The 26,633-nt window shown below is 47.5% G+C and overlaps 1 protein-coding gene across 36 annotated transcripts in view; it reads right to left on the bottom strand.

Moving 5' to 3' along the window:
* The window catches only part of CCDC138 (coiled-coil domain containing 138), a 139,922-nt gene that overhangs the window by 88,027 nt on the left and 25,262 nt on the right, over window positions 1–26,633 (bottom strand). For 26 of the 36 annotated variants that reach the window (XR_010835289.1, XR_010835284.1, XR_010835283.1 and 23 more), the window contains 3 exons: window positions 20,363–20,479; window positions 10,749–10,941; window positions 3,728–3,904 (listed from right to left, as the gene is read on the bottom strand). Coding sequence is in view for 16 of the 36 variants with exons in the window: in XM_067006972.1 (XP_066863073.1) it covers window positions 3,728–3,904; window positions 10,749–10,941; window positions 20,363–20,479 (487 nt within the window). In the remaining 20 variants the exon portion in view is untranslated. Of the gene's footprint in view, window positions 1–3,727; window positions 3,905–4,004; window positions 4,331–10,116; window positions 10,293–10,748; window positions 10,942–20,362; window positions 20,480–26,633 lie in introns of those variants that run through there. The other 10 variants (XR_010835299.1, XR_010835301.1, XM_067006979.1 and 7 more) reach the window with 4 other exon arrangements.

Raw genomic sequence — 26,633 nt, 5'->3', positions numbered from 1 at the left:
AGTGCCCCGCCCTCCACGGCTGGGCGTCAGCACCGCCTAAACCGAGCGCGCAACCAACAGGGCACACTTCAAAATGGTAAAAATGGGAGATTTCATGTTGTATATATTTTACAACAAAAAAGGTAAAAATAGACTCGATGTCTTTCACCTTATTTCTTAACAGAAGGAACGTGTGATCATTTTTGACTCGACTCCGCTTCATTTTTCCTGCTAGATTAAGCACCTCTCACTAAATACCGTGTGTAACGAGCCCCCCGTGTTACAGCGTCTCCACCTGCCGCCCCCCTCCTCCAAGGACACACGCACAGGACGGTGTCTGCAATCACATCCACCGAACGCTGATGATGGGTATTTCCAAATGACAAGGTTTCTGGGGATTGTTCTGGAAAAAAACACAACGCTCTCTACAGTTCTTCCTTGCTTGAATTTTTTTTTTTTTAGTACTAAAAGTTCATTTATATTTAATTTTCAAATTGTGTTTAAACATGCATAACATAAAATTTACCATTTTAACCATTTATAAAAGTGCAGTCTTTGTTAGTGTGAAGTGCATTCACGCCACGGGGCAAACATCCCCCCCGATCCCCCCGCCGCCGAGCTCTTCTTCCCCCCCAGCTGACTCTGTCCCCGTGAAACACCAGCCACCCCTCCAGCCTCTGCTCCCACCACCCTACTTCCTGTCTCTATACATCTGATGATTCTAGGGCTCTCACACGAGTGGAATCATACAGGATTTATCCTTCTGTATCTGGCTTATTGCACCGAGCACAATGTCCTCAAGGCTCATCCAAGGTGTAGCAGGTGCCAGAATTTCCTTCCTTTTTAAGGCTGAATATTATTCCATTGTGTGCAGACCACACTTTCTCTTGCTGCCTTCAAGATTCTCCATATTTGACTTTTTTTTTTTAAATTTATTTGATTTATTTTTGGCTGCGTTGGGTCTTTGCTGCTGTGCGCAGGCTTTTCTCTAGTTGCGGCAAGCGGGGACTACTCTTCGTTGTGCTGCGTAGGCTTCTCATTGTGGCGGCTTCTCTTGTTGCGGAGCACGGGCTCTAGGTGCGTGGGCTTAGTTGCTCGGCGGCATGTGGGATCTTCCCGGACCAGGGCTCGAACCCGTGTCCCCTGCACTGGCAGGCGGATTCCTAACCACTGCACCACCAGGGAAGTGCTGTCTTTGACTTTTGACAGTTTAATATCATGTGTCTCCGGTGGGTCTCTCTGGGTTTATCCTGAACTTCACTGAGCTTTGGAATTTGGTTAGCTTCTTAGACTTGTAAAACCATGTCTTTCCTCAAATTGGTAAGCTTTCAGCCCTATTTTTTCAAATCACCTTCATGAATTCTCTTAGCTGGATCTTCTGGATAACTTGCTGCAGCTTCTACACCAGCACTTGCTGCTTCACCTTGCACCCTTTATCTTATGGAGATGGCTTCTTTCCTTAAACCTCATGAACCGACCTCGCTGGCTTCAGACTTTTCTCCTGCAGCTTCCTCACCTCTCTCAGCCTTCACAGAACTGAAGAGAGTCAGGGCCTTGCTCTGGATTAGACTTTGGCTTAAGGGAATGTTGTGGCTGGTTTGATCTTCTATCCAGACACCGAGACTTTCTGCAGTCAGCAAGAAGGCTATTTTGCTTTCTTATCATCTGTGCGTTCGCTGGAGGAGCACTTTTAATTTCCTTCAAGAACTTTCCCTTTGCACTCATAGCTCGGCTGTGTGTTTGTTGCAAGAAGCCTGCCTTTAGGCCTCTCTTGGCTTTCCACATGCCTTTCTCAGTAAGCTGCATCATTTCTAGCTTTTGATTTAAAGTGACAGAAGTGTGAGTCTTCCTTTCACTTGAACACTTAGAGCCATTGTAGGGTATTAATTGGCCTAACTTCAATACTGTTGTGTGTCAGGAAACAGCGGCCGGCGGAGCAGTCAGAACACACACATTATTAAGTTCACCGTCTTCTAAGGGTGCAGTTCATGGCCCCCGCAAACCATTACAAGAGTAACATCAAAGACCACTGCTCACAGATCACCATAACAAATATAATAATAATGAAAAAGTTTGAAACACTGTGAGAAGTACCAAAATGTGACACAGAGACAGGAAGTGAGCAAACGCTGGGGGAAAAATGGTGCCAACAGGCTTGCTTAAGGCAGGGTTGCCACAAACCTTCAGTATGTTTTTTTTTTTTAAAAAAAGAGTACTTGGAAAAAGAAGCACAATAGAGCAGGGTGTGCTTGCAAATATACATATTTTTGGATACTAAGACTTTTTGGTTTTTTGCCCGTTTCCAAATTTCTATTACTTTTATAATAAAACTAAATCATACTTGAAATAAACAAGGTGTGCAAAGTGTACTCAAATACATTGTTGCCATCCAGGTGTGTGACCTTGGACAAGGTGGTTTCTGGGGCACAGGAGAGTAAACTAACAATACAAACACAAACTTCGATGTTCTATTTAAACTACCTCTGACAAGAAAAGGAAAGTATTCTTTAAAATAAAGTAAGACTCATGTTCCTACACAGCTAAACCTAGATAAGTAACAGCTTTCACCCGACAGGAAGAAAAAAAAAAGAAACGGCAGAGTAGTTTTCTAAAAGCACATTGCTCACTTATTGTATGATTTACATTCACACCCAAAACAGATCATCAGAAGCCCTCCATCTAAAAATAACAGTGTGCTCACAAAACGTAGGTTCAGGTAAATCACCGCGCTGACCTCAGTGTACACCCAAGGAAACGCGTCACAGCAGCTTGCAAAGAACTCCGCCTGCGCAGCTAAGGGCACCCCTGACGCCGGGGGGCAGCGGGGCAGGGAAGGGACCCTGCGGCAGCAGGAGCCCAGGGCGGACGGGGCTCCTCCACCTCCGCACCACCGACCAGTCTTCTTGAACTTCCCACCCAGCGCCGGGAACCCGGCACACTTTCCCCAAATACTGTCACGACAGTCAGGAAACGAGGCGGCCACCAGACTAGGTGGCTCCAGTCCCGCCAGGTCACAGCCCACCAGACAGAGCAGAACCCAACCAGAATCGGAGAAACCGAACTCAAGAACGACGATCCGAACAGCCAAATGAGGCAAACATTACGTGAGAGACAAACGTGTAGGTGCTTCGCTTTGCTTCTGTGTCTTGCCTACAAACCCTCTGCCCGAGGCCGGCCACCGGGCACCCGCCCTCGCGCGCTCACGCCCAGGCTGAGCTCGGGCTTCCCGTCTGTGGAGTCTCCCCACTTCCTGAAAGGCGTTTTCAGAAATGCAACACAGGGGAGGGGCAGCTCCACGTGAAAAAGAATGACCGAAGCTAAATGGCTGCTTCTCACAAGTCGAGAGCTTACCTGGGGTCCAAACAACAAGGCAGCCAAAGCGCATCAGAGCACCGGGGCTCGTACCCGGGCCACGGGAGGAGCCACCACCGCAAGCCCGAAGAGCGCGTCACACCGGCAGCACCGACCCCGGAGGGAACTGGGTCCCCGCCCCCCGCCCCCCGCCGGCGGGGACGTGTCTGCGGGCCCCGCTCCCTCCCAGCCTCGGGGACGACACGGGACACAGAGTGCAGGGAGAGGCTCGAGGACGGGAGCGACGCTGCAGAGCGAACCCACACAACCGGGGCCCCCGGAAACCGCCGGGTTCGTGGAAGTGCGGACTACAGACTCTGCCGCGCAGCACTGAGGCTGAAAGAGGCCCAGGGCCCGAGGCGCGGAGCCGCACTTTCAGAACAGGCGCAGCACTCACTGGACTCCACCGTCATCTGCAGCAGGCTGTCGATGGCGCTGCACAGGTGTCCTCTGCCGGAGACCTTCAGGTGGCTCAGCACCACCGGGACCGCCTGGTGCTGCAAGAAGAGGCTCTTCCCTTCATCCGCCTTCAGGTCCACACACAGAGAGTCAAACGCCTGCGCCAGGTAATCGGCTGAAAGACAGGGCGCCAGACAGCGGCCGCGTCAGTGGCCCGGCCGGTAGCAGACGCGGACGGCGGGAGGGGAACGGCGCCGCTTCCACGGACCCAAGAGGAAAGGAAAAACTGCACGAGCGGAGGCGACAGGCTGAGGGCAAGCGGGCAGAGACACTACACTAAGACGGGGCCAATGTCGTTCCGAATTTCCCTACCGTAACGCTGAAGCCACAATAAACACCATCCCTTTTTTTCGTCAAGGAAGAAAACAACGGACGTTTAATAGTAAATACCACAAGTAACGTTAGCTCCCGTATATCGGACTGTGACTCTACCACCTGCGTCCACAGATCTCTATCTACGGCGTCAGGACCGTGATCTGGACGAGGCTCCTGAGATTACGTTTTCTTGCTGCTGCTGCCTGTGGCAGGTCACCCGTTTCACCTGTTTCAAAATGTAAGTGTACACAAACGTGCTCAGAGGGTTTTAAACGAGCGTTTCTGCCTTCTGATCCAGACCCAGCCGGAGCCCCTCAAAGAGCCTCAGGAGACCGACCTGCCCGGGGTCTCTTGTGATGCCTCCACCGTGACGAACGGCTGGAGGTCCGACCGCGGCCGGCGCGGGGACGGCACCTGCGGTCAGGAGCCCGGGAGCGTTCCCCAAGATGTTCCTCGGGGGACCGGGGAGCACCGACGGGACCGACGCACACGAGTTAAGAGGCTTCGGTGGCTACAACAGTTCACACCGTGCTCTCAAACGTGCAAGAACATTCCAGTTTTCTAAAGCTCTTTCCACACACTATTCGAAGCAACAGAAACTGCTTGTGCTGTTCACGCACTGGTGAGTTAATGTTTCTGCTGAAAGTTCTGTTTAAAGAAGGCTCAGAGGTGTTCTGAAACACACTGAAAATACGATAGGACCACCACTAAAATTCCTGTCCTCCGGCCTCAGGTTTTGTCTCTTCTTTGCTGTCCATGCTACGTAAACTAAAGAAATAATTAGAACCCTAATTACTAAGAATGAGAAGCTGCTGGGACTTCCCTGGTGGCGCAGTGGTTAGGAATCCGCCTGCCAATGCAGGGGACACGCGTTCGAGCCCCGGTCCGGGAAGATCCCACATGCCGCAGGGCAGCTAAGCCCGTGTGCCACAACTACTGAGCCTGTGCTCCAGAGCCACAACTCCTGAGCCCATGCCGCAACTACTGAAGCCCACGCACCTAGAGCCCGTGCTCCGCAACGAGAAGCCACCACAATGAGAAGCCTGCGCACCGCAACGAAAAGTGGCCCCCGCTCACTGCAGCTAGAGAAAGCCCGCGTGCAGCAACGAAGACCCAACACAGCCAAAAATAAATAAATAAATAAATAAATAAATTTATCTTTAAAAAAAGAGTGAGAAGGTGGGAATTACCTGTGTGAAATTAAAACACGTGTGAAAGAATTTTTAGAACTTAAGATCTGTGCCTCTGCATCAATTTATAACACACTTCATCTTTACTTCTAGTAGCATCTAGCCCAAAGCACACTACTGCACTTAACTTCTGAGCTTCACAGAGCACTGCAAAGCAACCGCGTATCTAGGTCGGCAGAGCTGTGGCTGCTCTCCGGAGCTGCCCTGCTGAGGCAGGAGAGCGCAGATGGCCCCTCCCGGGGACAAGCACCGCTATCGGTGCCGCCCTGCTGCATCTGTGACACAAAGTCCTCTCCCTTCTCATTCGGCCTGGCCTCAGATTAAACAGGCCGAAGGCTGCGCGATACAGCAGGTTTGCAAACTTAAAAAGTAGCGCTTTATTAATTTGGAGGGGAGAGAAAGATGGTATTTGGTTATTTTTTTTAAGTGGTCTAATCTTTCGGGGGAAAGTAAAAATTACCTCCTTACTTTAATTTCCCTAATAATGAAGATTTCCTAAAAACCAATTTAACCTCTAAAAGAGTATTCTAAAAAAGTGTAGTTACCAACTGTGCCAAACCTGGTTTCTTTCTATACACACGCTGCACTACCGAGTGTTTAAGAAACGTCCCGACATTCAACGAGACCACCTTTAGTCCCGATCAGAGGCCATCGGTGGGCGACGGCTGGCTCGAGAGGATCGGATCGAGTCTCAGCAGTGACTCCACCTCTGTGGCCGGGCCCACCCGGGACCGGGACCGCGGAAGGCGGCAGAGACAGCCTGGGGCTCCCTCGCTCCAGCCGGGCAGCCCCTGGTGCGGTGTAGACAGGCGCAGGAGAGGGGCCGCATGGGGGAGGAGCCCAGCCCAGCCCGGCCTCCCAGCGGAGCTGAGCCCAAAGAACCGAGTGTTGAGTTACATGGTCCATATGAGCAGCGACAGAAACCTAACGGCGTCCAACGGATCGATTCTGTCTCAGCTGAAACCAACCCCGAGCGGTTCAGTAAGAGCAAGTAGTAGTGAAGGCCAGGACACGAGCGGTCGAGCGGGCCTGCTGGACGCCAAGCTCTGCCCGACCTTCCCATTCAAGCTTCAGAACAGAACGTCCTCGTGGCGGAAACACAGACAAGGGAGGGGCCGGTGCTGCACACCACCGACGGGGCCGAGCCGGGGCTGCAGAGCTCAGCTCTCCGGTGCCGGCCGCGCTGCTACCTCCCCAGGCCAAGCCCTCCCGCCCCTGAGCACGGCAGTCACCCCGCACCCCGCCGAGCCTGAGGGGTGACAGCATAATCACAAGCACACAAACCTGCATAGGTCGTAGGTCGTAGGCCGCGGGCTGAGAGTGGGCGGGGCAGGACTCCAGAACAAGCCCTGGCGCACACAGTAAGCCCAACAGGAGAAGGCCGTCCCTAGGACAGCTAATCCCATCAGGTAAGCACTTCTTCTAATCCCCGTATCTTTACACGGATCAAGCGAGTGTGCCTGCACGGAGAGTCCTATTAAAATGTTTCACGCCGATTCCCACACCTACGCATTATCGTTCTTGATGACGCATGACATTTCTCTGTCCTCGAGAAAGATCTGGCTCCCTTACGGTCTGTCCTTTTGTAAAAATGACAACCCCACGTCCCTCCTCAGGTTCCTGTGGGGAGAAACCCTGAAACCACCGAGTGTGGCTAGAAAAAGACGCAACGGCGCGAGAGCCCACCCACTTTCTCCACCATCGCAGCCAGCACGCCAGCAGCCTGGGGCTTCCTTCCCTTTTGAACTGTTTCCTTGCGGTAAGTCTTATTAAACGTTATGATACATCTTGGTGGCTCCTGAAAGCAGAATGCACTTCAAAAGTGATCATAAATTACAGTGCAACCACAGCTGTATGTGTCCCCTCCGGTGGCACATCCCCCGATCACTCAGCTCCGTGCGATGGGTCTGAGGTCGCAGCGCACAGCGAGTGTCAGAGAACCGCGCAGCAGTGACGGAGGGCGCAGGCTTAGCCTCCACGTATCACCGGCAGGACGGAGGTGAGAGAACGCTGACCGCTCGCCACCCTGCTGGCCGGGTCAGAGCAGCCAGTATGCAGCGCTGAGCCCAGGACAGCAGGCGCTGTGTAGGCGTTCGCCATTACCACCTCTTTGATGGTCTCGGGAAGTCACACTGGAGGGTCAAGAGGTGGGCTTTAGAAACGGCCAGAGCCGAGCTGAACCACACTGTCAAACGCTGCCGTGTGGCCCTGGCACAAAGGTCGAGGCTCTGTGACCTGATAACCAGTCAAGTGGGGGAGCCATGTTCACACAACACACAAAGGGCTTTGACATGACAGCGTCAAATCCACACCGAGCGTCAGCACCCGCGCCGATGCTCAGGAACGATCTCCGCGCACTCTCCAGTCAACGGAACCCACACACGTCTGGGTTATTAAGCATTAATATGTGTATCATCCAACACATCTATTCTCCACTGTTTCTACTAAATTTGCCGATCTCGTAACAGACACTTTTATTTTCTAAGTAGGAAATGTCCTCTCACCAAGTCTACTGTTCAATTTAAGAGCTTTTCTTATGTTTACTTTGTTACTTCTCCCGGAACTTGCTGCAGTGCGTGGCGGGACAGCGGGCCTCAACCCCCTTTCCCCACACTTGCACCACCGCCCCTAACGGGCGCTTCCTAGATGCCCTCCTGCTCTCCTGGCTCTTCCTTGGCTTTCTGGCTGAGACCCAACAGCCCCTTCCAGCCCTCAGGACCTCTCTGGGGCACCTGACAAATGAAGGCTGACAGGGGACCAGGGGACAAGCTCCACAGGGACTGGCTTATGATTCTATGTTCTTAAAAAACTGACTTGGACCAGGAAGCAAATTCATTAATTCAGTAAGTCCACATGAAGTGCCAGCTGTGTGTCAATTCTGGACTACTTTCCTATTATAATGTTTTATATCAATATTACTCACTTTTTATTATCACACATCACAATTGTTTTAAAATCTGCTAAGGCAAGCCTCTGCCCCAGTGCTGCTATTTCACTTGTTTCCTTTAAATTATCACACTCACTGAAAATATTTTTTCAAATAAACTTATCTACTACTCTCTGAACTTACACAAACTATATTGGAATTTTTTTTTTTTTTTTCCCCAGTACGCGGGCCTCTCACTGCTGTGGCCTCTCCCGTTGCGGAGCACAGGCTCCGGACGCGCAGGCGCAGCGGCCACGGCTCACGGGCCCAGCCGCTCCGCGGCACGTGGGATCCTCCCGGACCGGGGCACGAACCCGCGTCCCCTGCATCGGCGGGCGGACTCTCAACCACTGCGCCACCAGGGAAGCCCCTGGAATTTTAATTGGTATCATTAGATGCAGCCACCTGGGGTGTCTTATAGATTTCAATACTCTTGGTCTTCCTGGGTCAGAAGAATAAAAGTCCTTTATTTCTGCCCTTTAACTTCGGCGATAATCTTTATCAACCTGTTCATTCACCCATTATTTACCAAACCTTTACTTAGCTCCTGTTATATTTCACAACAGATGAGGTTTTACAGACACCATGTTAGATTAATAGCCACATGTTTTACATTATTCTGTTCTGCTTACGTGAACAAGATCTCTTTTTTTTCACACATGACAGCTGCTCATCACTGATGGTCACGGTGGTTACACCCTAGTCACGATAGTAGTCAAAACCAACAGATTTTTGTGAATTTCCTCTGGAGCCCATTTTCTGAAACCCAGATTAGGCCTTAGTCCACTCGGGCTGCTGTAACAAAATGCCAGAGGCTGGACGGCTGGGAAAGGACAGAAGCGTCCTGCTCGCGGCTCTGAGAGTCTGAGGTCGGGGTGCTGGCCAGTTTGGTGTCTGGCGAGGGCCCTCCTCCCCCTTCACGGTCTTCTTGCTGTGTCCTCGCGTGGCGGAGGCCCGAGGAAGCTCTGTGGGGTCTCGTTCATGTGGGCACCACCCTCACGACCTGAGCGCCTCCCTCGGCCCATCTCCTGACACCACCCCCTGGGGATTCGGGTCTCCTCACGTGAACTCTGCGGGGGACACACATTCAGACCACGGCACGCTCATCGCTCAGCCGGTTTCTCTGTCTGACTTACACAGAGTACCCGCGAGTTACCAGTTTTCTCTACCCTTTCCAATGCTCATCCCCACCTGCTTAAGGTCACTGCAGGTGGTCAGCACGTCCAATACTGTGTTGCACAGATGCGGGACGGGAAGCACCGAATCCCTTCCTGCTTCTTTCTCCTTTCCATTCGTTCCAGCGGTAATGAGTATCGCTTAGTATCACATGACGCTATCATGTATGTTGACATGTGGTGAACTCTGGCTTGGGCTAATACCCCTTCTCACAAACAACCTTTCAGACAGTTACCACCCCATCTGTTACAACTCTGGGAACCATAACCATAGGGAAGAAAATAACTAAGACAGAGTCACAGTTTGGTTTTTCCCTTAAATTCCTTACAATCAAGAGAATATACTTCAGAGAAAGTAGTCAAAATAATTTACCACCACTGTGCACTGAAAAAAACAACCAACCAGACTGAGTTATATAATTTAACAGGGAAGATAGAAAGATGGTCTGTTTATTGTTTGACTACATTGGTATCACTCACCTTAACACAAATTCTCATATTTAATAATCCAAGAAAGATAACTACTTACAGCTGTATATCAAAACTGTATTAAAAACGGCCAACTCTGAGGGAAACTTTTTTTTTTTTTTTGGCCGTGCGGCACGCAGGACCTTAGTTCCCCGACCAGGGATCGAACCTGTGCCCCCTGCAGTGGAAGCGCGGAGTCCTAACCACTGGACCACCAGGGAAGTCCCTGAAGGAAACATTTTTAATGCATTCATTTCCCCGTTCCCTCATATACATCAAGCACCAGGCTGGGTGCGGGGTGTACAGTGGGCAACAAGGCAGTAAACTTACACACGAGTGCGGGGGCCGAGAAACTTTTTCTGTGAAGGGCCACATAATAACTTTATAGGTTCTGGAGGGCAGGCTGTCTCTGTTGCCAGCTACTCAGCTCTGTCGTTACACGGCAAAAACAGAGACAAGAGGAAACAAATGAACATAACTGCGTTCAAATAAAACTTTATTGACAAAACAGGTGATGGGCCACATTTGGCCCATAGGCTCTAGTCCGCCAAGCCCTGCTCTAGCGGGAAGCAGTAAACTACCAATAGCAATCTCAATGCCACGCGGGAAATGCGAGGGCAGTGGCAGCAAAGGTTGCTATGGGCACGTGATCTGAGAGCATCAACAAGGGCCTCCGGGAGGGGCAACAAAGCCAACCCACCACTCATTTTTCTCAAATTCAGCAATTAAAGTAGTTTTTAACAATGGGTCACCAGTATAAAACAACTTAAAAGCTCATTCTGAAAATGTAAGCTAAATTTAACTATGTAAGAACTGCTCCACTACAGAGGATTCTCCTCTGGTTACTGACAAGAAATGATACCACAAGCACATCTGAAAGCTTACCTCGTGTGACTGTTTTGAGAACAATTAAAGTTGATAAAAATCTCAGTGGTAAACTGGCGCTCTTAAAGAAAGCAGCTGCCTTTGGTTTACTCTCCACAGCATGCTCCAAAGAATTATCCTGAAGGCCCTTAGTCACTACTCCTTTGAATATGTCTTCACCCAATCTCCTCAACGTTGACGTCATAGTCGAATGCTGTTAAAAACATGTACTATCTTAGTACACTTACTCATGTTCAGAAAATATGTATTTTAAACACTACAATCCAATGCATGAACTAAAAATAAGCCAACCTTTTGCTAACTAAAAAACAGATCAAATGGAGCTGGAAATATGCAAGACTGGAAGGCAGTAATTTTATAATCAGCTTTAAAAAATTATTTATACCACATATTTCTCTAAAAGAAATGGGTACAACTAAGAAGTCAGAAACAGTAATTTCCAAAGAATTAAACTAGGAGCAGCACTGTGACGAGATTCCATTTCACAGCATTTAAGAGCAGATCGCGAGAGACCTCTGGCACAGAGCAGCCGAAGGAACGGGGGGGCCCGTGGGGTCTGCGCTGCCCACCTCCACCACGGCGGGTGAAGAGCCCAGCATCCCAGTGCCGGCCCACACGGGGTCATCTAGCGCCTCTCGCTGCTTCACAGCCCAGTCAGACAGCACGTGTCACCATGACTGCGACACATTTCATCCATTGCAGAAGAAGAAAATGCTGGGTCAGCATTAGGGACAATTCTCAGGGCGAATGGACTCAAACGAGAAAATGAGCAGAACAGAAATGATGGCATATTAACGACCTCTAAAACAACACAGGCTCTGACGGGTTTCCACAAATACGGTAAGAAGCATTCAAACTGCTGCAGATGGGAGTGCTGAAGCCACACTCAGAAATAACTTACAATTCCCTTTGTTATAAACCCATTCTCCAAACCCGTATCCCTGACTTTTGTAACGGCTTCCCCCATCCTCTGGGGATTTCTGACCCATCTGTACCCAAATCAGCACTGATCTTGCAATGTGGATAAAAAGCATCAGCTCTAGAATTTCTGCACATAAAATCAGAGAGAGATATACTGAGATTTTGTGAGTGTCAGAGGCCAAATGATTTGGTGGTGAGTCGCACAAGCAGTGCCATCTAATTCACATATATTATCAATAAGCTTCTGACATCACTTGGAAGAGATAATACATTTGTGCTTTACAGCCTCAGTGTAAAAAGGTAATAGAAGAAAATATTTCAAAATCCTACTCAGAATAATGCATTAGAAAGACAGGATTAAGGGAATTTTGCTTATGTTTAAAAATTAGCTGTTTGTTTTCTTAAACTTGTGTTGATACCACTTCCCTCTAAGTGGAAATAGAAGAGAAACCAAAGTCTCTGCTGAAGAACAACGTGATGTCTCACGCACCTGCGCTCAGTGTGGCCCAGGACCTGCCTACGGGGGTCGCTCGTCCCAGGACTTCAACCATGTTTTGTAGGACAGGTTGCCTTCTCTACTATACAGCAAAAAACATGTCAAAACAACTTTGACCCCCACCCCCCAGGTTAGCAAATTTTTTTTAATAGAAAATAAGCTTTCTGGCCACAAGACTGAGTAGGTATTACCTCCCCCGAGTCCCCCTGCTCTGAAGACAACTAAGCCCCCCGGACACTGTACAGAAAACAAACGCCAGATGACTGAAAGGCGGACAGGAGAAAGCAGGCTGGCTGGGGCCCCGAACGCCCGACACGGCTTCAGACATCCCAGATCTGGAGCCGAAGAAGCAGCCACCAAAGGACAGAGAATGCCCGCCCGAACGCCAAGCGCTGACCTCTGGCCACGGGGCGGGAAAGGGCAGGCCTGTGAGACAACAAACGTGCCGACAAAACCGCGCTCCGGCCAAACACCACAGAACAGCCTGTGGCCCAGCCCCCTGAAGCCGGCAAGGTCACCAGGAAGGCGGGGACTCCCACCCCCGCCAGGCGGAACAGCAGCTCAGCGGAGGCCACGTGGGGGCAGTGAGGCGCCCCCAGCCCCACCCCGGGAAGGGAGGGGCCCTGACACCCCCCACCCCCCCGCCGCCTCTCATGGCCACACAGGCTGGCGGGGAACCAGGGCTTTGACTGAGGAGGCCCCTTGTGTGCAGAGCGGAGGCAGCCAGGCGGGACAAAACGCTTACTAACATCCGGAGTCTCACGACACGGCGCCGGAATGTCCGGTTTCCAACAGAGGATCGCTGATCACGACAGGAGGACCTCACACTGAATGAAAAAGGAAAACCAATACCTGCCCACACCAACACGACAAGCACGCTGGAGGGGCTGTGACGAAATGAGGAATGGCAGACCTTTTTGAAACAGATGGAGAAAAAACCAGAAAATCTCGTCAAAGAAAAAGAACGTCTTACCAAAGAAAATGTAAAGAACCACACAGAAATTTCATAACTGAAAACACAACGACCAAAACAAAACCCTCACTGAACAGCAGGACAGAGAGGACAGAGGGAAGAAGGATCGGTTAGGTGGAAACAACAACAACAGAAATAACCCAATCTGAGCAGAAAGAAGAAAAAAAAAAAAACTGAGGGAAAAAAATAAGAGACTCAAGAAACTGAGGGAGGGTCACACAAGCTGTGACAGCGACGGCAACCCGAGCCCGGAAAGGAGCAGAAAGCCAAGCGGGGCAAAGGAAGGGCCGAAGGGCCGGCGGCTGGGGACCGTCTGCAGAGGCTGAGGGAGCTGCGCAAGCCCCGGGGCGGACAGGCCCAGGGATCAACGAGACACAGCACAGCCAGACTCATGAAAACAAGAGAGAGAGCAAAGCCGGAAGCAGAGTCAGAGAGACGGACGTACGTGGGAAAGCAATTCAAATGGCTGCAGGCTTCTTAACAGAAACCACAGAAACTGACCGAAGGGAACTGGCACAACAGTTTTCAAACACTGCAAGGAAAGAACTGTCACCCCCAAATCTGATATCCAGTGAAAATACGCTTTAGAAATGATGGGGAAATCAGAGCATTCTAAGATGAAGGAAAAGCTTCTGCACAGCAAAGGAAACCGTAAACAAAATGAAAAGACAGCCCTCAGAATGGGAGAAAATATTTGCAAACGAAGCAACCGAGGAGGGATTAACCTCCAAAATATACAAACAGCTCAGCAACTCGATAGCAAAAAAACAACCAACCAATCAAAAAACGGACAGAAGATCTAAATAGACATTTCTCCAAAGAAGACATACAGATGGCCAAGAAGCACATGAAAAGATGCCCAACACCGTTAATTATTGGAGAAATGCAAATCAAAACTACAATGAAGTATCACCTCACGCCAGTCAGAGTGGCCATCATCAAAAAATCTACAAACAACAAATGCTGGAGAGGGCGTGGAGAAAAGGGAACCCTCTTGCACTGTTGGTGGGAATGTAAATTGATACAGCCACTGTGCAGAACAGTATGGAGGTTCCTTAAAAAACCAAAAATAGAGCTACCATACGACCCAGCAATCCCACTACTGGGCATATACCCTGAGAAAACCACAATTCAAAAAGACACATGCACCCCAGTGTTCACTGCAGCACTATTTACAGTAGCCAGGTCATGGAAACAACCTAAATGTCCACTGACAGAAGAATGGATAAAGAAGATGTGGTAAATATGTGTACAGTGGAATACTGTTCAGCCATAAAAAGGGATGAAATAATGCCATGTGTAGCAACATGGGTGGACCTGGAGATTATCACACTAAGTGAAGTAAGTCAGACAAAGAAAACCAAATATCATATGATATGGCTTATATGTGGAATCTAAAAAAAAAAGATACAAATGAACTTATTTACAAAACAGAAACAGACTCACTGACTTAGAAAACAAACTTATGGTCACCAAAGGGGAAAGGTTGGGGGAATAAATTGAGAGTTTGGGATTAGCATATACATACTACTACATATAAAATAAATAAGCAATAAGGACCGACTATATAGCACAGGGAGCTCTGCTCAATATTCTGTAATAACCTAAATGGGAAAAGAATTTTAAAAGGAATAGATACATGTATATGTAGAACTGAATCACTATGCTGTACACGTGACAATAACACAACACTGTTAATCAACTATACGCCAACATAAAATAAAAATTAAATTAAAAAAAAAAAGAAGAAAAGAAAAGTAAGACAGTTTGTCATCAGACTGCCTAAGGGAAGTTCTCCAAACAGGAGAGACGGAAGGAGCCTTGGAACATCAGCAAGGAAGGGCATGGTGAGCTCAAACATGGGTGAACGGACAGACTTCCCTGCTCATCCTGAGGTCATGTTTGACAGCTGAAGCAAAAACGGTAACACTGTCCAGCGTCAGATCTGCCCTCAAGAAAAACGACTTTACCAGAGCCTAACCTACCGGAGTTTTATCGGAGTCTAATCAGACCGGGGGAAGGGAAATGACACCCAACTCCAGTGAACTCTACACTCCTGCCCCACCTCAGGGGCGGAAGACGCGAGAAGCGCCTGTGGAGTTCACGGGCCAGGGACACGCGCTCCCTGGAAGATGAGACTTGATCACACAGCCACAGAGCACTCCCCTCCCCACGTCTGCCGCCACAGCACGAAAGGCCTATTTGCAGCACCTTTGGCGCACAGCGTGGCATGTCCTGGTAGCAAGAAAGAATGAACGACAAGGCACACCAAAAGGCAGAACACAGTGTGGAAAGCCAGAGCAGCGACAGAATCAGACGCAAATACGGCAGGAACGTTAGAACAATCAGACTGGGACTGTAAAACAACTATGGCTGACATGCCAAGAGCTCTAGTGGAAAAAGGGGACAACATGAAAGAACAGACGGGTAAAACAGGCAGAGAGGAAATTCTGAGAAAGAGCCAAATGGAGCATTAGAGACGACAACCACTGCGAATGGAGAACAGCTTTGCTGGGCTCATCAGTGGGATCTACGTGGCCCCAGAAACAACCTCTGAGCTTGATAATACCTTCTACAGAAACTTCAGAAACTAAAGAGCAAAGAGAGGGACTTCCCCAGTGGCACAGCGGTTAAGAAGACACGGGTTCGAGCCCTGGTCCGGGAAGATCCCACCGGCCGCGGAGCAACTAAGCCCGTGCGCCACAACTACCGAGCCTGCGCTCTAGAGCCCACGAGCCCACAACTACTGAGCCCACGCGCCACAACCACAGAAGCCCACGCACCCAGAGCCTGTGCTCCACAACGTGAGAAGCACTCGCACCGCAACAGAGAGTAAACGCCGCTCACCGCAACTAGAGAAAGCCCACACGCAGCAACGAAGACCCAACGCAGCCACCCCTGCCAAAAGAAAAAAAAGCAAAGAGGAAAAAACAAAAGACTGAAAAAATGGAACAGAATATACAAAAATTATGGGACAATTAAAAAAGGTGTGACATGCGGGTAATGGGAATACCAGAAGGAAAAGAGAAAAAGAAACAGAAGAAATACTTGAAGCCATGATGACGGAGAATCTCCCTCAAATGAATGTCAGAAACAAAAACACAGAACCAGGAAGCTCAGAGAACACCAAGTAGGATAAGTATCAAAAGAAAAAAGGAAACAAAACAAAACACTACACCAACCCCTATCATAAACTACAGAAAATAAAAGCTAGGGACTTCCCTGGTGGTGCAGTGGGGTTAAGACTCTGCACTTCCACCGCAGGGGGCACAGGTTCAATCCCTGGTGGGGGAAGTAAGATCCCACACTGGTGCAGCTGGAAAAAAGAAAGAAAAGAAAAGCTAATGAAAAGAATCCTAATAGAAGCCAGAGGAAAAAAACAGCTCACCTATAGCAGAGCAAAGATAAGAATTACATCTAGGTTCTCTTCAAAACCCACATAAGCACGAAGAGAGCAGAAGGAAATATTTAAAGTGTTTTGGGAAAAACCCGCCAACTTAGAATTCTGTATACCGCAAAATGATCCACCAGAAATGAAGCGGAAATAAAGATTTTCTCAGATCAACAAAAATTGAAGGAATCTGTTACCAGTAGACCTGTCTTGCAAGAAATACTAACAAAAATTCTTTAGAGAGAAGGAAATTATATATCTTGGGAAACTTGGATGTACATAAAGTAAGAGCATTAGGGAAGGAAGAAGTGCAAGTAAAATAAAAACACTTATTTTTCTTATTCTTAATTGGTCTAACAGATAACAGTTTGTTGAAAATAACAGCAACAATGTATTCGATTATGTATGCATGTGTGTGTTTATATGTGCATGTGTGTATAACATATATACACACGTGTGTGTGCTTATGTATAGGGATACTGCATGACAGCAATGATACAAAGGAATAAAACACAGAAGGAAAGAATAAGGAATATTTCGTTCTAATAAGGTACTCAACCACTAAAAAAAGTTTAAAAAAGTAGTACAATTAACATGCTTAAAAGGATGGAAAGTGGACTATCATATGTCCAGTTAGAGCCACAAAAGAAAGGAAAAGAGTAGAAGAACAGAGAACAATGTCAACAAATAGAAAACTGACAACTAGGGTCAATATTAACCAAACAGCATCAATAATCACTCTAAATAACAACAGTCAAAACACACCAATTACAAGAGACTGTAATAGAAGATCCCTGTACACTGTCTACAGGAAATCCACCTTAAATCTAAAGACCCACACAAATTAAAAGTATTCAATAAATGGATAAAGGAAGATACACCATGCTGACAGTCATCACAAGAAAGCTGGAACAGGTTTGAAATCTTAGTTTCAGACACAACAGGCTTCGGAGCAGGGCAAGTTATCAGGGAAAGGAGGGGCGTCACATAGTGATGAGCGGGTCAATTCTCCCAAGAGTGTAACAGCACCTTTGGGGACGGTGACCACTTTTTAGATACAACGCCAAAGGCACGATCCGTGGGAAGTAACTGATCAGCTGGACTTCATTAAAGTTAACGACTCTTGCTCTGTGAAAGGCACTGTCAAGAGAATAAGACAAGCCACAGAGAAATACCTAGGCTAGGAGGTACACCCTAGGAGAAAATACCTGCAAAGGACACATCGGATACAAGACGGTTATCCAAATATACAGAGAATTCTGAAAACCCAGCAGTAAAAGAATACACAGCCCAGTTAACAAGTGCACAAGGGAGCCGGACACCTCACCAAAGAAGATATACAGACGCGAGGCAGACGTAAGACGCTCCACGTCGTACGTCACCGGGAGATGCCAATGAAACGCACCATGAGACGGCGCTGCACACTCTGAGAAGGGCCAGAACCCAGAGCACAAGCAACACCGAACGCCGGAGAGGGCGTGAAGCAGCAGGAACCCTCACCGCTGCTGGTGGGAATGCAGACTCGCACGGCCGCCTGGGAAGAGGGTTTGTAGTTTCTTAAAAAAAAAAGAAGTATATCCTTACCATACTATCCAATAGTCACGCTCCTTGATATTTACCCAAAGGAGCTGAAAACTTACGTCCACGCAAAAACCTGCACATGGATGCGACAGCAACTTTATTCTTAATTGCCAAAACTTGGAAGCAACCAACATATCTGTCAGTAGGTGACGGACAGATAAACTGTGGTCTATCCAGGCGATGGAATATTATTCAGGGCCAAAAAGAAAAGGGTTATCAAACCATGAAAAGACAGGGAGGAACCTTAAACACGTATGACTAGGTGAGAGGAGCCAATCTGAAAAGGGAACACACTGTATGATTCCAGCTCTATGACGTTCTGGAGAAGGCAAACCTCTGCAGACAGTAAATGGACTGGTGGTTTCCAGGGGTCAGGGGCTGGGGGCACGACACAGAGGATTTTTAGGGCACACGACTTTTTGTACCCAGTTATTCTGTGTGACACTACAGTGACAGCTACATGCCCCGATACATCTGTCAAAAGCCCGAGAACGCACAACACCGCGAGTGACCCTGACGCGAACCTCACGCTGCGGGCGACGGTGGCGTGCACGCGCAGGTCCATCGACTGGGACACAGGTCCCGTCTGGCGGGACGCTGGTGGCGGGGAGGCCGTGCACGTGTGGGGCAGGGGTTTGCGGGGACTCTCCGTGCTCCGTTTCGCCGTGAACCTAAATTCGCTCTAAAAAATAAAGTCTATATATTAAACCTTCACGGTGATGACACTGTTCTGTTACCTTGACTATAGCCATGCCGCTATCATGGTTGTGGCACTGCACTAGTTTTGGAGTGTGTCACCTTTGGGGGAATGGAAACAAGTGATCGCTCTATTATTTCTTATGACTACAGGTGCATCTACAACTATCTCAAAATAAAAAGCTTAATTTTAAAAAAAGGACTCGCAGTTAGACAATTGTTAAAACTGAAATGTTGGGGCTTCCCTGGTGGCGCAGTGGTTGAGAGTCCGCCTGCCGATGCAGGGGATACGGGTTCGTGCCCTGGTCTGGGAAGATCCCACATGCTGCGGAGCGGCTGGGCCCGTGAGCCATGGCCCCTGAGCCTGCGCGTCCGGAGTCTGTGCTCCGCAACGGGAGAGGCCACAACATTGAGAGGCCCGCGTACAGCAAAAAAAAAAAAAAACTGAAATGTTACAAACCCATCAGTAAATGTTGAGCAAACGAGTGGGAGAGGGGCAAGAATGCTGCTTTTCACTAGAAAGTGGGTGCAGGCTGGCAGTGCACACAGCGCGGTGCTGCGTGGAGATCTGAAGACAAGAACAGAGTACAAATTATCTGAAGAAAAATGAGAAGACTCTTCTGGAAGGAAGATAAAACAAAGTTTCACTCAATTCTGTGAGTCTAGCCTTTTGCGGCTGAAAGCAAGGATTCGGCCAAGCTTTCTCAGAAACCATGACAGGAACAGCAAAGTCAACAGTGACGTTAACAGACCTGCTGAGACACACAGTTGAGACCAGCCGTGTGTATGTATGTGCGCGCACACGCACGCTCACCGGCACCATGAAGGCAGAATGTTTAGGAAATCCCCCGGAAAGCCATTTTCCCGAAACCTCACCCATCCCACGACTTAAGCACCAGTCCTGCACTTAGCAGTTTAGCCGTGCGCTTCCTGAGCTCCACGGGACCAAGAGTGAGCTACCCGAGCACTGATTTCTTTTCCTCCATTTGTAAACAAATGAAAGCTGTGACAGCATCTATCAATACTAACTGGGGAAGTAACATTTTTTAATAGCACAATTGGTTATATATGCACGTCATATTTGGATTAAATGACCCTTACGTGAGCTGGTAACACCTACCCTTCGCTGTACAAGACGCTGGAATAATTTCCCCTCTTTGATTAGGTTGTCCTAATAATCACTGTTCCATTTAGCTAGTGTGTGTTTACTGGCATATACACACAAAAACAATTTCTGTTACCTTCAGAACAATATGAAAAACTATAAAATAAACATTGAGGTGGCGGGGGCAGCTGGTTTCAACAATAACCTAACACAGCGAAACTCCTCGTTACACAATTCTCAAACTCAAAAACAATGTCACACCCTGAATCCGATCTACAGCATACTGAGAAGCAGGATATAGTAAAAGGGGAAAGAAGAGAAAGTGGTGCGCAAAGCAAGGCAGGCGAGGGAAAGTCCCGCAACAGAGCAGGACGTGTGGGGAGAGCCGTGGAAGAGTGAGATCAGGAGGAACCGAGTGTTACTTGCAGACAGACTCCCATTCACCAATTACCTGTGTCCCAGCGTCAAGCTGCCTTAGAGACCAATATACGAACTTTACAAAAGGCTCGTGAAGCTTGGCATTCACAAAGGGCATCCACTGTAGCTGCTCTGTCATCACGGGCAAAAGCTAAAGGTAAAATGATGGAAGATACAAACACACACTATGTTTAGATGTCTGAAATCAATGATCACAACTTTCCAAAAATTCTCCTTTTCCAAAAGAAAAAAGAGTTCTCTAACAAAAAATCTTCACTTTAAAACCATATGTAATACAATAAGGAAATATGTATTTGAAACATTAAATATGTATTCCCTTGATGCAGCAATGGCACATCCAGGATTTTAAGACTAACGTAAAAAGACGCACTCCGAATCTTAAATGGTTAAGTAAACGTATGGTGCATATATAACCACTGACAATGATAACGGCATCTGTATTTATTGCCATGGCATATTCTGAGGTTATAAGAGCAGGTTACAAAAAGTGTAATAAGATTCCACTTACGTAAAATATGTCTGTATGAATTTATATTGAAAAAAAGATAAAAGATGTTTTTAAAAAATATTAACAGTGAGATTTCAGTAACTGGAGTGATATTAACTTTCCTCTTTATATGTCTGTCTTTCATAAGTATCTTAATTAACGTCAACTTATAAAAATAATGCAAATCTTTACAAAAGGTATTTATGAACACTGCTTCAACAGTATGTCATTTTGCTGAAAGATTAATAAGACCATAGTGATACATTCTAAACCTCTGATGAAGTAACCCCACTTCTGTTATACTAGCCTAAGAATATCAGCTAAAATAAACCCTTTCCAAAGCACATGTACACAGACATTTATTATTACATTGTTTCTAAAACATGGAAGTAACCTAATTGCCTAGCAAAGGCCAGGTCAAGTAGATAGCTAGCTACTCAGCAGACTAAAGATTATGAACAGAAAAATATTAACGATAAAAATTAAGTAAAAATAATAAAAGCTAGGATATAAAACCATATGTAATTGGACCCCAGATGTGGTAAATAAGGTATAAAAATAAACCTCTGAGTCTGGAAGGACATATATGACCTACGCCCTCCTCTGGAAACACCCCTCCCCCCCCCAGCTTCTGTGCCACCAAGTTCTCCCGCGACACCCAGCTCTCCTCTACTTCCCGGGCCACTACCATTCTCCCCTGCTGGCTGGTCCTCATTCACCTGACCAGTAGATACAGGAGTTCTTTGACTCAGCGCCAGCCAGTCCGGACTCACAACCCCCACATCCGCAAGCCCCGCTCGGGCCTCTCCGCAGAGCCCCGGCCCCCGGAGCCACAGCTACACCCACACCCGCACCCGCACCCGCACACACACTCGGTGTCTGCGACTCAACTCGTCTAAAACTAACTTACCAACAGCGGAGGCTCAAACCCAGATCTCGTGTGCTATTTCCTACTCGCGGTGAACGCAACCAACGTTCATCCCGGTGCAAAGTCAGGAGCCTGGGCGCCAACCCTGAGAGCCCACCTTTTATACGGGATCCATCACCAAGTCTCGTCAATCTTCCCCCGAAACATTGTCTAGACGGCCCACTTCCAGCTCACGGCCACGCTGTCCTTCCCCGGAACCACCTGCGTTTCCTAACCGTCCTCCAGACCCACTCTTGCATCTCCTCGACCCTCTTGCCGCGTCACGGAAGACACGACCCTTTCAAAGCATAAGCCTGATGCTACTTTCTCCTGACAGCTCTTCATTAATTTCCTCCTAGTCTTAGTGATTTTCTAGAATGAAAATTCAAGCGAAACTGAAAACTTACAGACACCCGAAACTGAGTACTTTTGTGGGTGAACAGAATTTGATAACCACCTACTCTGTTAAGGTCATAACCACAGGAACATTTTGTATTCTTAATTCCCGCCCTTAAATTACAGTATTTAAAACTGGTAAGGAAGGAAAATGTTTCGTTGCAGAGAGAAATCTTTCAACTGGGACCACACACAGGCATACAAGATAAAGTACACAGAACTATGTATAAAGTGCTTCTGTCACAAACGAGGTACATAACACAAGGAAGCACGCAGGAAGATTAGAAGTGTGAGATATTCAGTAAGTTCACTAGGTTACCGGCATGAAGCTGGAAAGGGGAAGGGAGAGGAAGGGGAGGGGAGGGGAGGGGAGGGGAGGGGAGGGGAGGGGAGGGAGGGGAGGGGAGGGGAGGGGAGGGGAGGGGGGAGGGGGGAGGGAGGTGAGGGGAGGGGAAGGGGGAGGGGAGGGGGATGGAGGGGAGGGGAGGGGAGGGGAGGGGAGGGGGGGAGGGGAGGGGAGGGGGGAGGAAGGGGAGTGTCCCAGGTCTAAGGACCCAGGGAACGCCAAGACCAAGAGCACCTCGTGTCGGCCTGGTGTCTTTCCTGTCTTCCATGGTGGTGGTGGTGAATTTTCTGGTAATCGTTTTAGTGAGATATAGTTCACACACCATACGAGTCACCCACGTAGAGTGTACAATTCAGTGATTTTTAGTATACTCAGCGAGCTGTGAAACCGTGATGAGAATCCGTTTGAGAACATTTCCAACATCCTCCCCCACATAACCATTAGCAGGCACCTCAGCATCCAGTCCTCACAGCCACTCGGCTACTTTCTCTACAACTGATTTACACGCTTCCAGGATTTTCATATAAGTGGAATCACACAGTGTGTGGTGTTCTGTGACTCGCTTCTTTCACGTACAGTATCTTCAGAATCCACTCACGCTGTAGCGTGCGTGGACACGTCACCCCCTCTCACCACCCAATACTACTCCACGGTCCGCACGCGCCGTCTTACGGAGCCGCCTGCCAGCTGACGGGCATCTGGGCCGCCTCCGCGTGGCGGCTACCGTGTGCCATGTTGCCACGCACACTCACATATGAATCTACGTGCGCACATGCCTGCACTTCTCTCGAGTACACAACCCAGAGTGGAACTGCTGACTCGTTCGGTAAATCCACGTTTAATGTTCTCAGGAACTGCCAGGCTACTTTCCAAAGTTCCTCCTAAAGCTTTTCACATTTTCACCAGCAGCGCGTGACAGCTCCGATTTCTTCACATCTTGGTCGATGCTTACGATGACCTGGCTTGGTGGCTTTAGCCAGCCCAGGGGGTGTGAAGTGACAAAAAAGAGTGGCTCTGATTTGCATTCCCCAAATTACTAACGTTGCTGAGCATCGTCTGACGTCCTTATCGACCGTTTGGGTGAGTGTCAGAGAACCGTCTACTCAGATGCAGGGAGGATTTTCAACTACGCTGTCTTTAATTCCTAAGCTGTAAGGTCTTTTTGTTCAAATACTCAAGATGGAAGTCCCTTATCAGATCTGATTTGAAAAATATTTTTTCCATTCACTGGGTTGCCTTTGACTCTCACGACAGTATACTTTGAAGCATAAAAGTTTAAAAAAATGGTTTGACTCCAACTTCACTTTTTAATTAGTTAGAATTTTCTCTACAGTGAAGTTCTTTCTGTCTGTCTGCTGTTCTGGTCTCAATATCTGCTTTTATCAAGGCACTGCCAGGTGAGCAAAGGATGGAAAGTAGGCAATTTGAGACATGCCAGAGCTCTCTGTTCTCCTTAACAAAGGAAAGTGTTTAACCAAGCAGGATACAAGCCAAAAAGCCCTACACCTAGGAATAGCATATTCAAATTTCAGAAAATCAAAGAGAAAGAAAAATCTTGGGAAAATACCTGACCATACAGAGGAGCAAGAATAAGCACTACACTGGACGACTCCTCAGAAAGCATACAAGGAAGAGGAGAATGGAGTGAAACATTCCAAGTAATGGAAGAAAAACCACCAACGCAGAATTCTGTATTCAGTAAAGTTATCCTTCAAAAGGAGAAATAAAGACTTTTTCACCAAACAATAATTCAGGGAATTTCTCACCATTAAACCCGTCATTCAAGAACGCTGAGAAGTTTCCTGGTGGCCTACGGGTTAGGATTCCAGGCTCCCACTGCCGTGGCCCGGGTTCAACCCCTGGTTGGGGAACTAAGATCCCGCAAGCCGTACAGCGCCACCAAAAAATACACACACACACACACACACACACACACACACACAAAGGATGTTGAAAAAAGTTCTTCAGAGCAAAGTAAAACTATACAGGTCAGAAACTGGGATCTACATAAAGAGCATCAGAGAAGAAATAAATGAAAGTAAAATAAAATCTTTTATTTTTCTTAGTCTAAATTGATCTAAGAGACAACAGTTTGTTCAAAATAATAAGGGCAATGAGGTGTCCAGTGATTATCTGCCTTACGGCTCGGTGAAGTGAATGACAAGAAAGTGCGGGAATTGGGAACACAGCTGACCCTTGACCTGTGCAGGTCCGCTTAACGCATGGACTTTTATCCATGAATACACAGTTGGCCCTCGGTATTCGTCGGTTTCACGTGCAGGGGTCAAGCTTCCATCTGTGATTGGCTGAATCCAAGGATCTGAAACTTGAAGCTACACAGGGCCATTTTGTAGAAGGAGCCTGTGCACCGGCAGGTTCCGGCGTACCCGGGGCTCCCAGGCCCGACTCCCCCGAGACGGGTATGACAAGGTGTTACGAAGTGCCTGCACTACCCCCGAAGTTACAGTAAAGGGTTATTTGATAGTGGACTTGGGTTAGTTGTAAACACGTGTCGCAAACTCAAGAGCAACTGCTAAAAAAAGGGAAAAAATGAAGTATAATTATGTACTAAAAGGGGAGAAAAAATGGTGAACAAAATTAAAGCCAGAAAAGGCAGACAGAGTGGAGAACAAAGAGAAACAAGTAACAAGGACAATGAATAGAAAACAGTCACACGTAGGGTACACACACTAGCCCAGCTCCACATCAGTAATCACTCTCATGTGATGTACATACACTAGCCCAGCTCCACGTCAGTAATCACTTTCATGCCAATGTTCTAAATATGCCAGTTAAAAGACAGGGGCTCTCAGAAGGAGTACTAAAATGCTAAAATACTTCTCCCTCTACTCTTTCTAGTTCTATCTCTTCTATATTCATTTCTTTATCCTGTATTTCTACGTCTCCTATTCCTGGTTTGTTGAGTGTTTTTATCATGAGAAGGTGCTGAATCTTGTCAACTGCTGAACATGTGGTTTTTGTTCTTCATTCTGTTAATGGGGTGAATTACAATGACTTTTTCTGTATGTTGAAACATCCTTGCATTCCAGGAATAAATCCCACTTGATCATGATGTATAATCTTTTCAATGTGCTGCTGAATTTGGTTTGATAGTGCTTCATTGAGGATTTTTACATAAATCTTCATGAGAAGTACTGGCCTGCAATTCTATTTTCTTGTATCTGTGTCTGGCTGTGGTATCAGGGTAATGACGGCCGTACGGAATGAGTTTGGAAGTGCCCTTCAACTTTCTGCAAGAGTCTGAGGACGACTGGGGTGGGAACTTCTTTAAATGTTTGGTAAAATACGCCAGTGAAGCCATTTGGTCCCAGGCTTTTGTTTGCTGGCAAGCTTTTCGACTACTGATTCAATCTCCTTAATACCTGTAAGTCTGTTGAAATTTTCTATTTCTTCATGATTCAGCCTTGGTAGGTTGTGTGTTTCTAAGAATTTATCTTTTTTTCTAGGTTATCTACTTTGTGGGCATACAATTTTTCATAATATTCTCTTATAATCCTTCTCATTTCTGTGGCATCTGTTGTAATGCTTCTTTCGTTTCTTCTTCTCTTTTTTTTTTTTTTGGCCACGCTGTGCAGATTTTGGGCTCTTGGTTCCCCGACAAGGGATCAAACCCAGGCCCCCTGCAGTGGAAGTGCAGAGTCCTAAACCCTGGACCACCAGGGAACTCCCAACTCCTTCATTTCTGATTTTAGTTGTGTCTTTGAGTCTTCTCTCTTTTTTTCCTTAATTTAGCTGGAGGTTTGTACATTTTTTAAAACTTTAAAGAACCAACTCTTAGTTTCATTAATTTTTTTCTATTGTTTTCCTATGGTCTGTTTTATTTACCTTTAATGTTTATTATTTCCTTCCCCCTGCTAACACTGGGTTTAGCTTATTCTTCTTCTACTTCCTGGGGTATGATATTAGGTTGCTTTCTTCTTTCTAATGTAAGCAATAGCTACACATTTCCCTCTTAGCATTCACTGCTTTGGCTACATCCCTTAAGTTTTGGTACATGTTTTTATTTTCATGTCTCAGGCATTTTCTAATTTCCCTTTTCAATTTGTTCTTTGACCTCCTGGTTCTTCAAAAGTATGTTGTCTTTCACGTATTTGTGGATTTTCCCATTTTCCTTCTGCTACTGATTT

This window comes from Kogia breviceps, chromosome 11 (genome assembly GCF_026419965.1).
Source record: "Kogia breviceps isolate mKogBre1 chromosome 11, mKogBre1 haplotype 1, whole genome shotgun sequence".
Classification (NCBI taxonomy): Eukaryota; Metazoa; Chordata; class Mammalia; order Artiodactyla; family Physeteridae; genus Kogia; species Kogia breviceps.
This window is presented reverse-complemented; position numbering and strand designations above follow the sequence as displayed.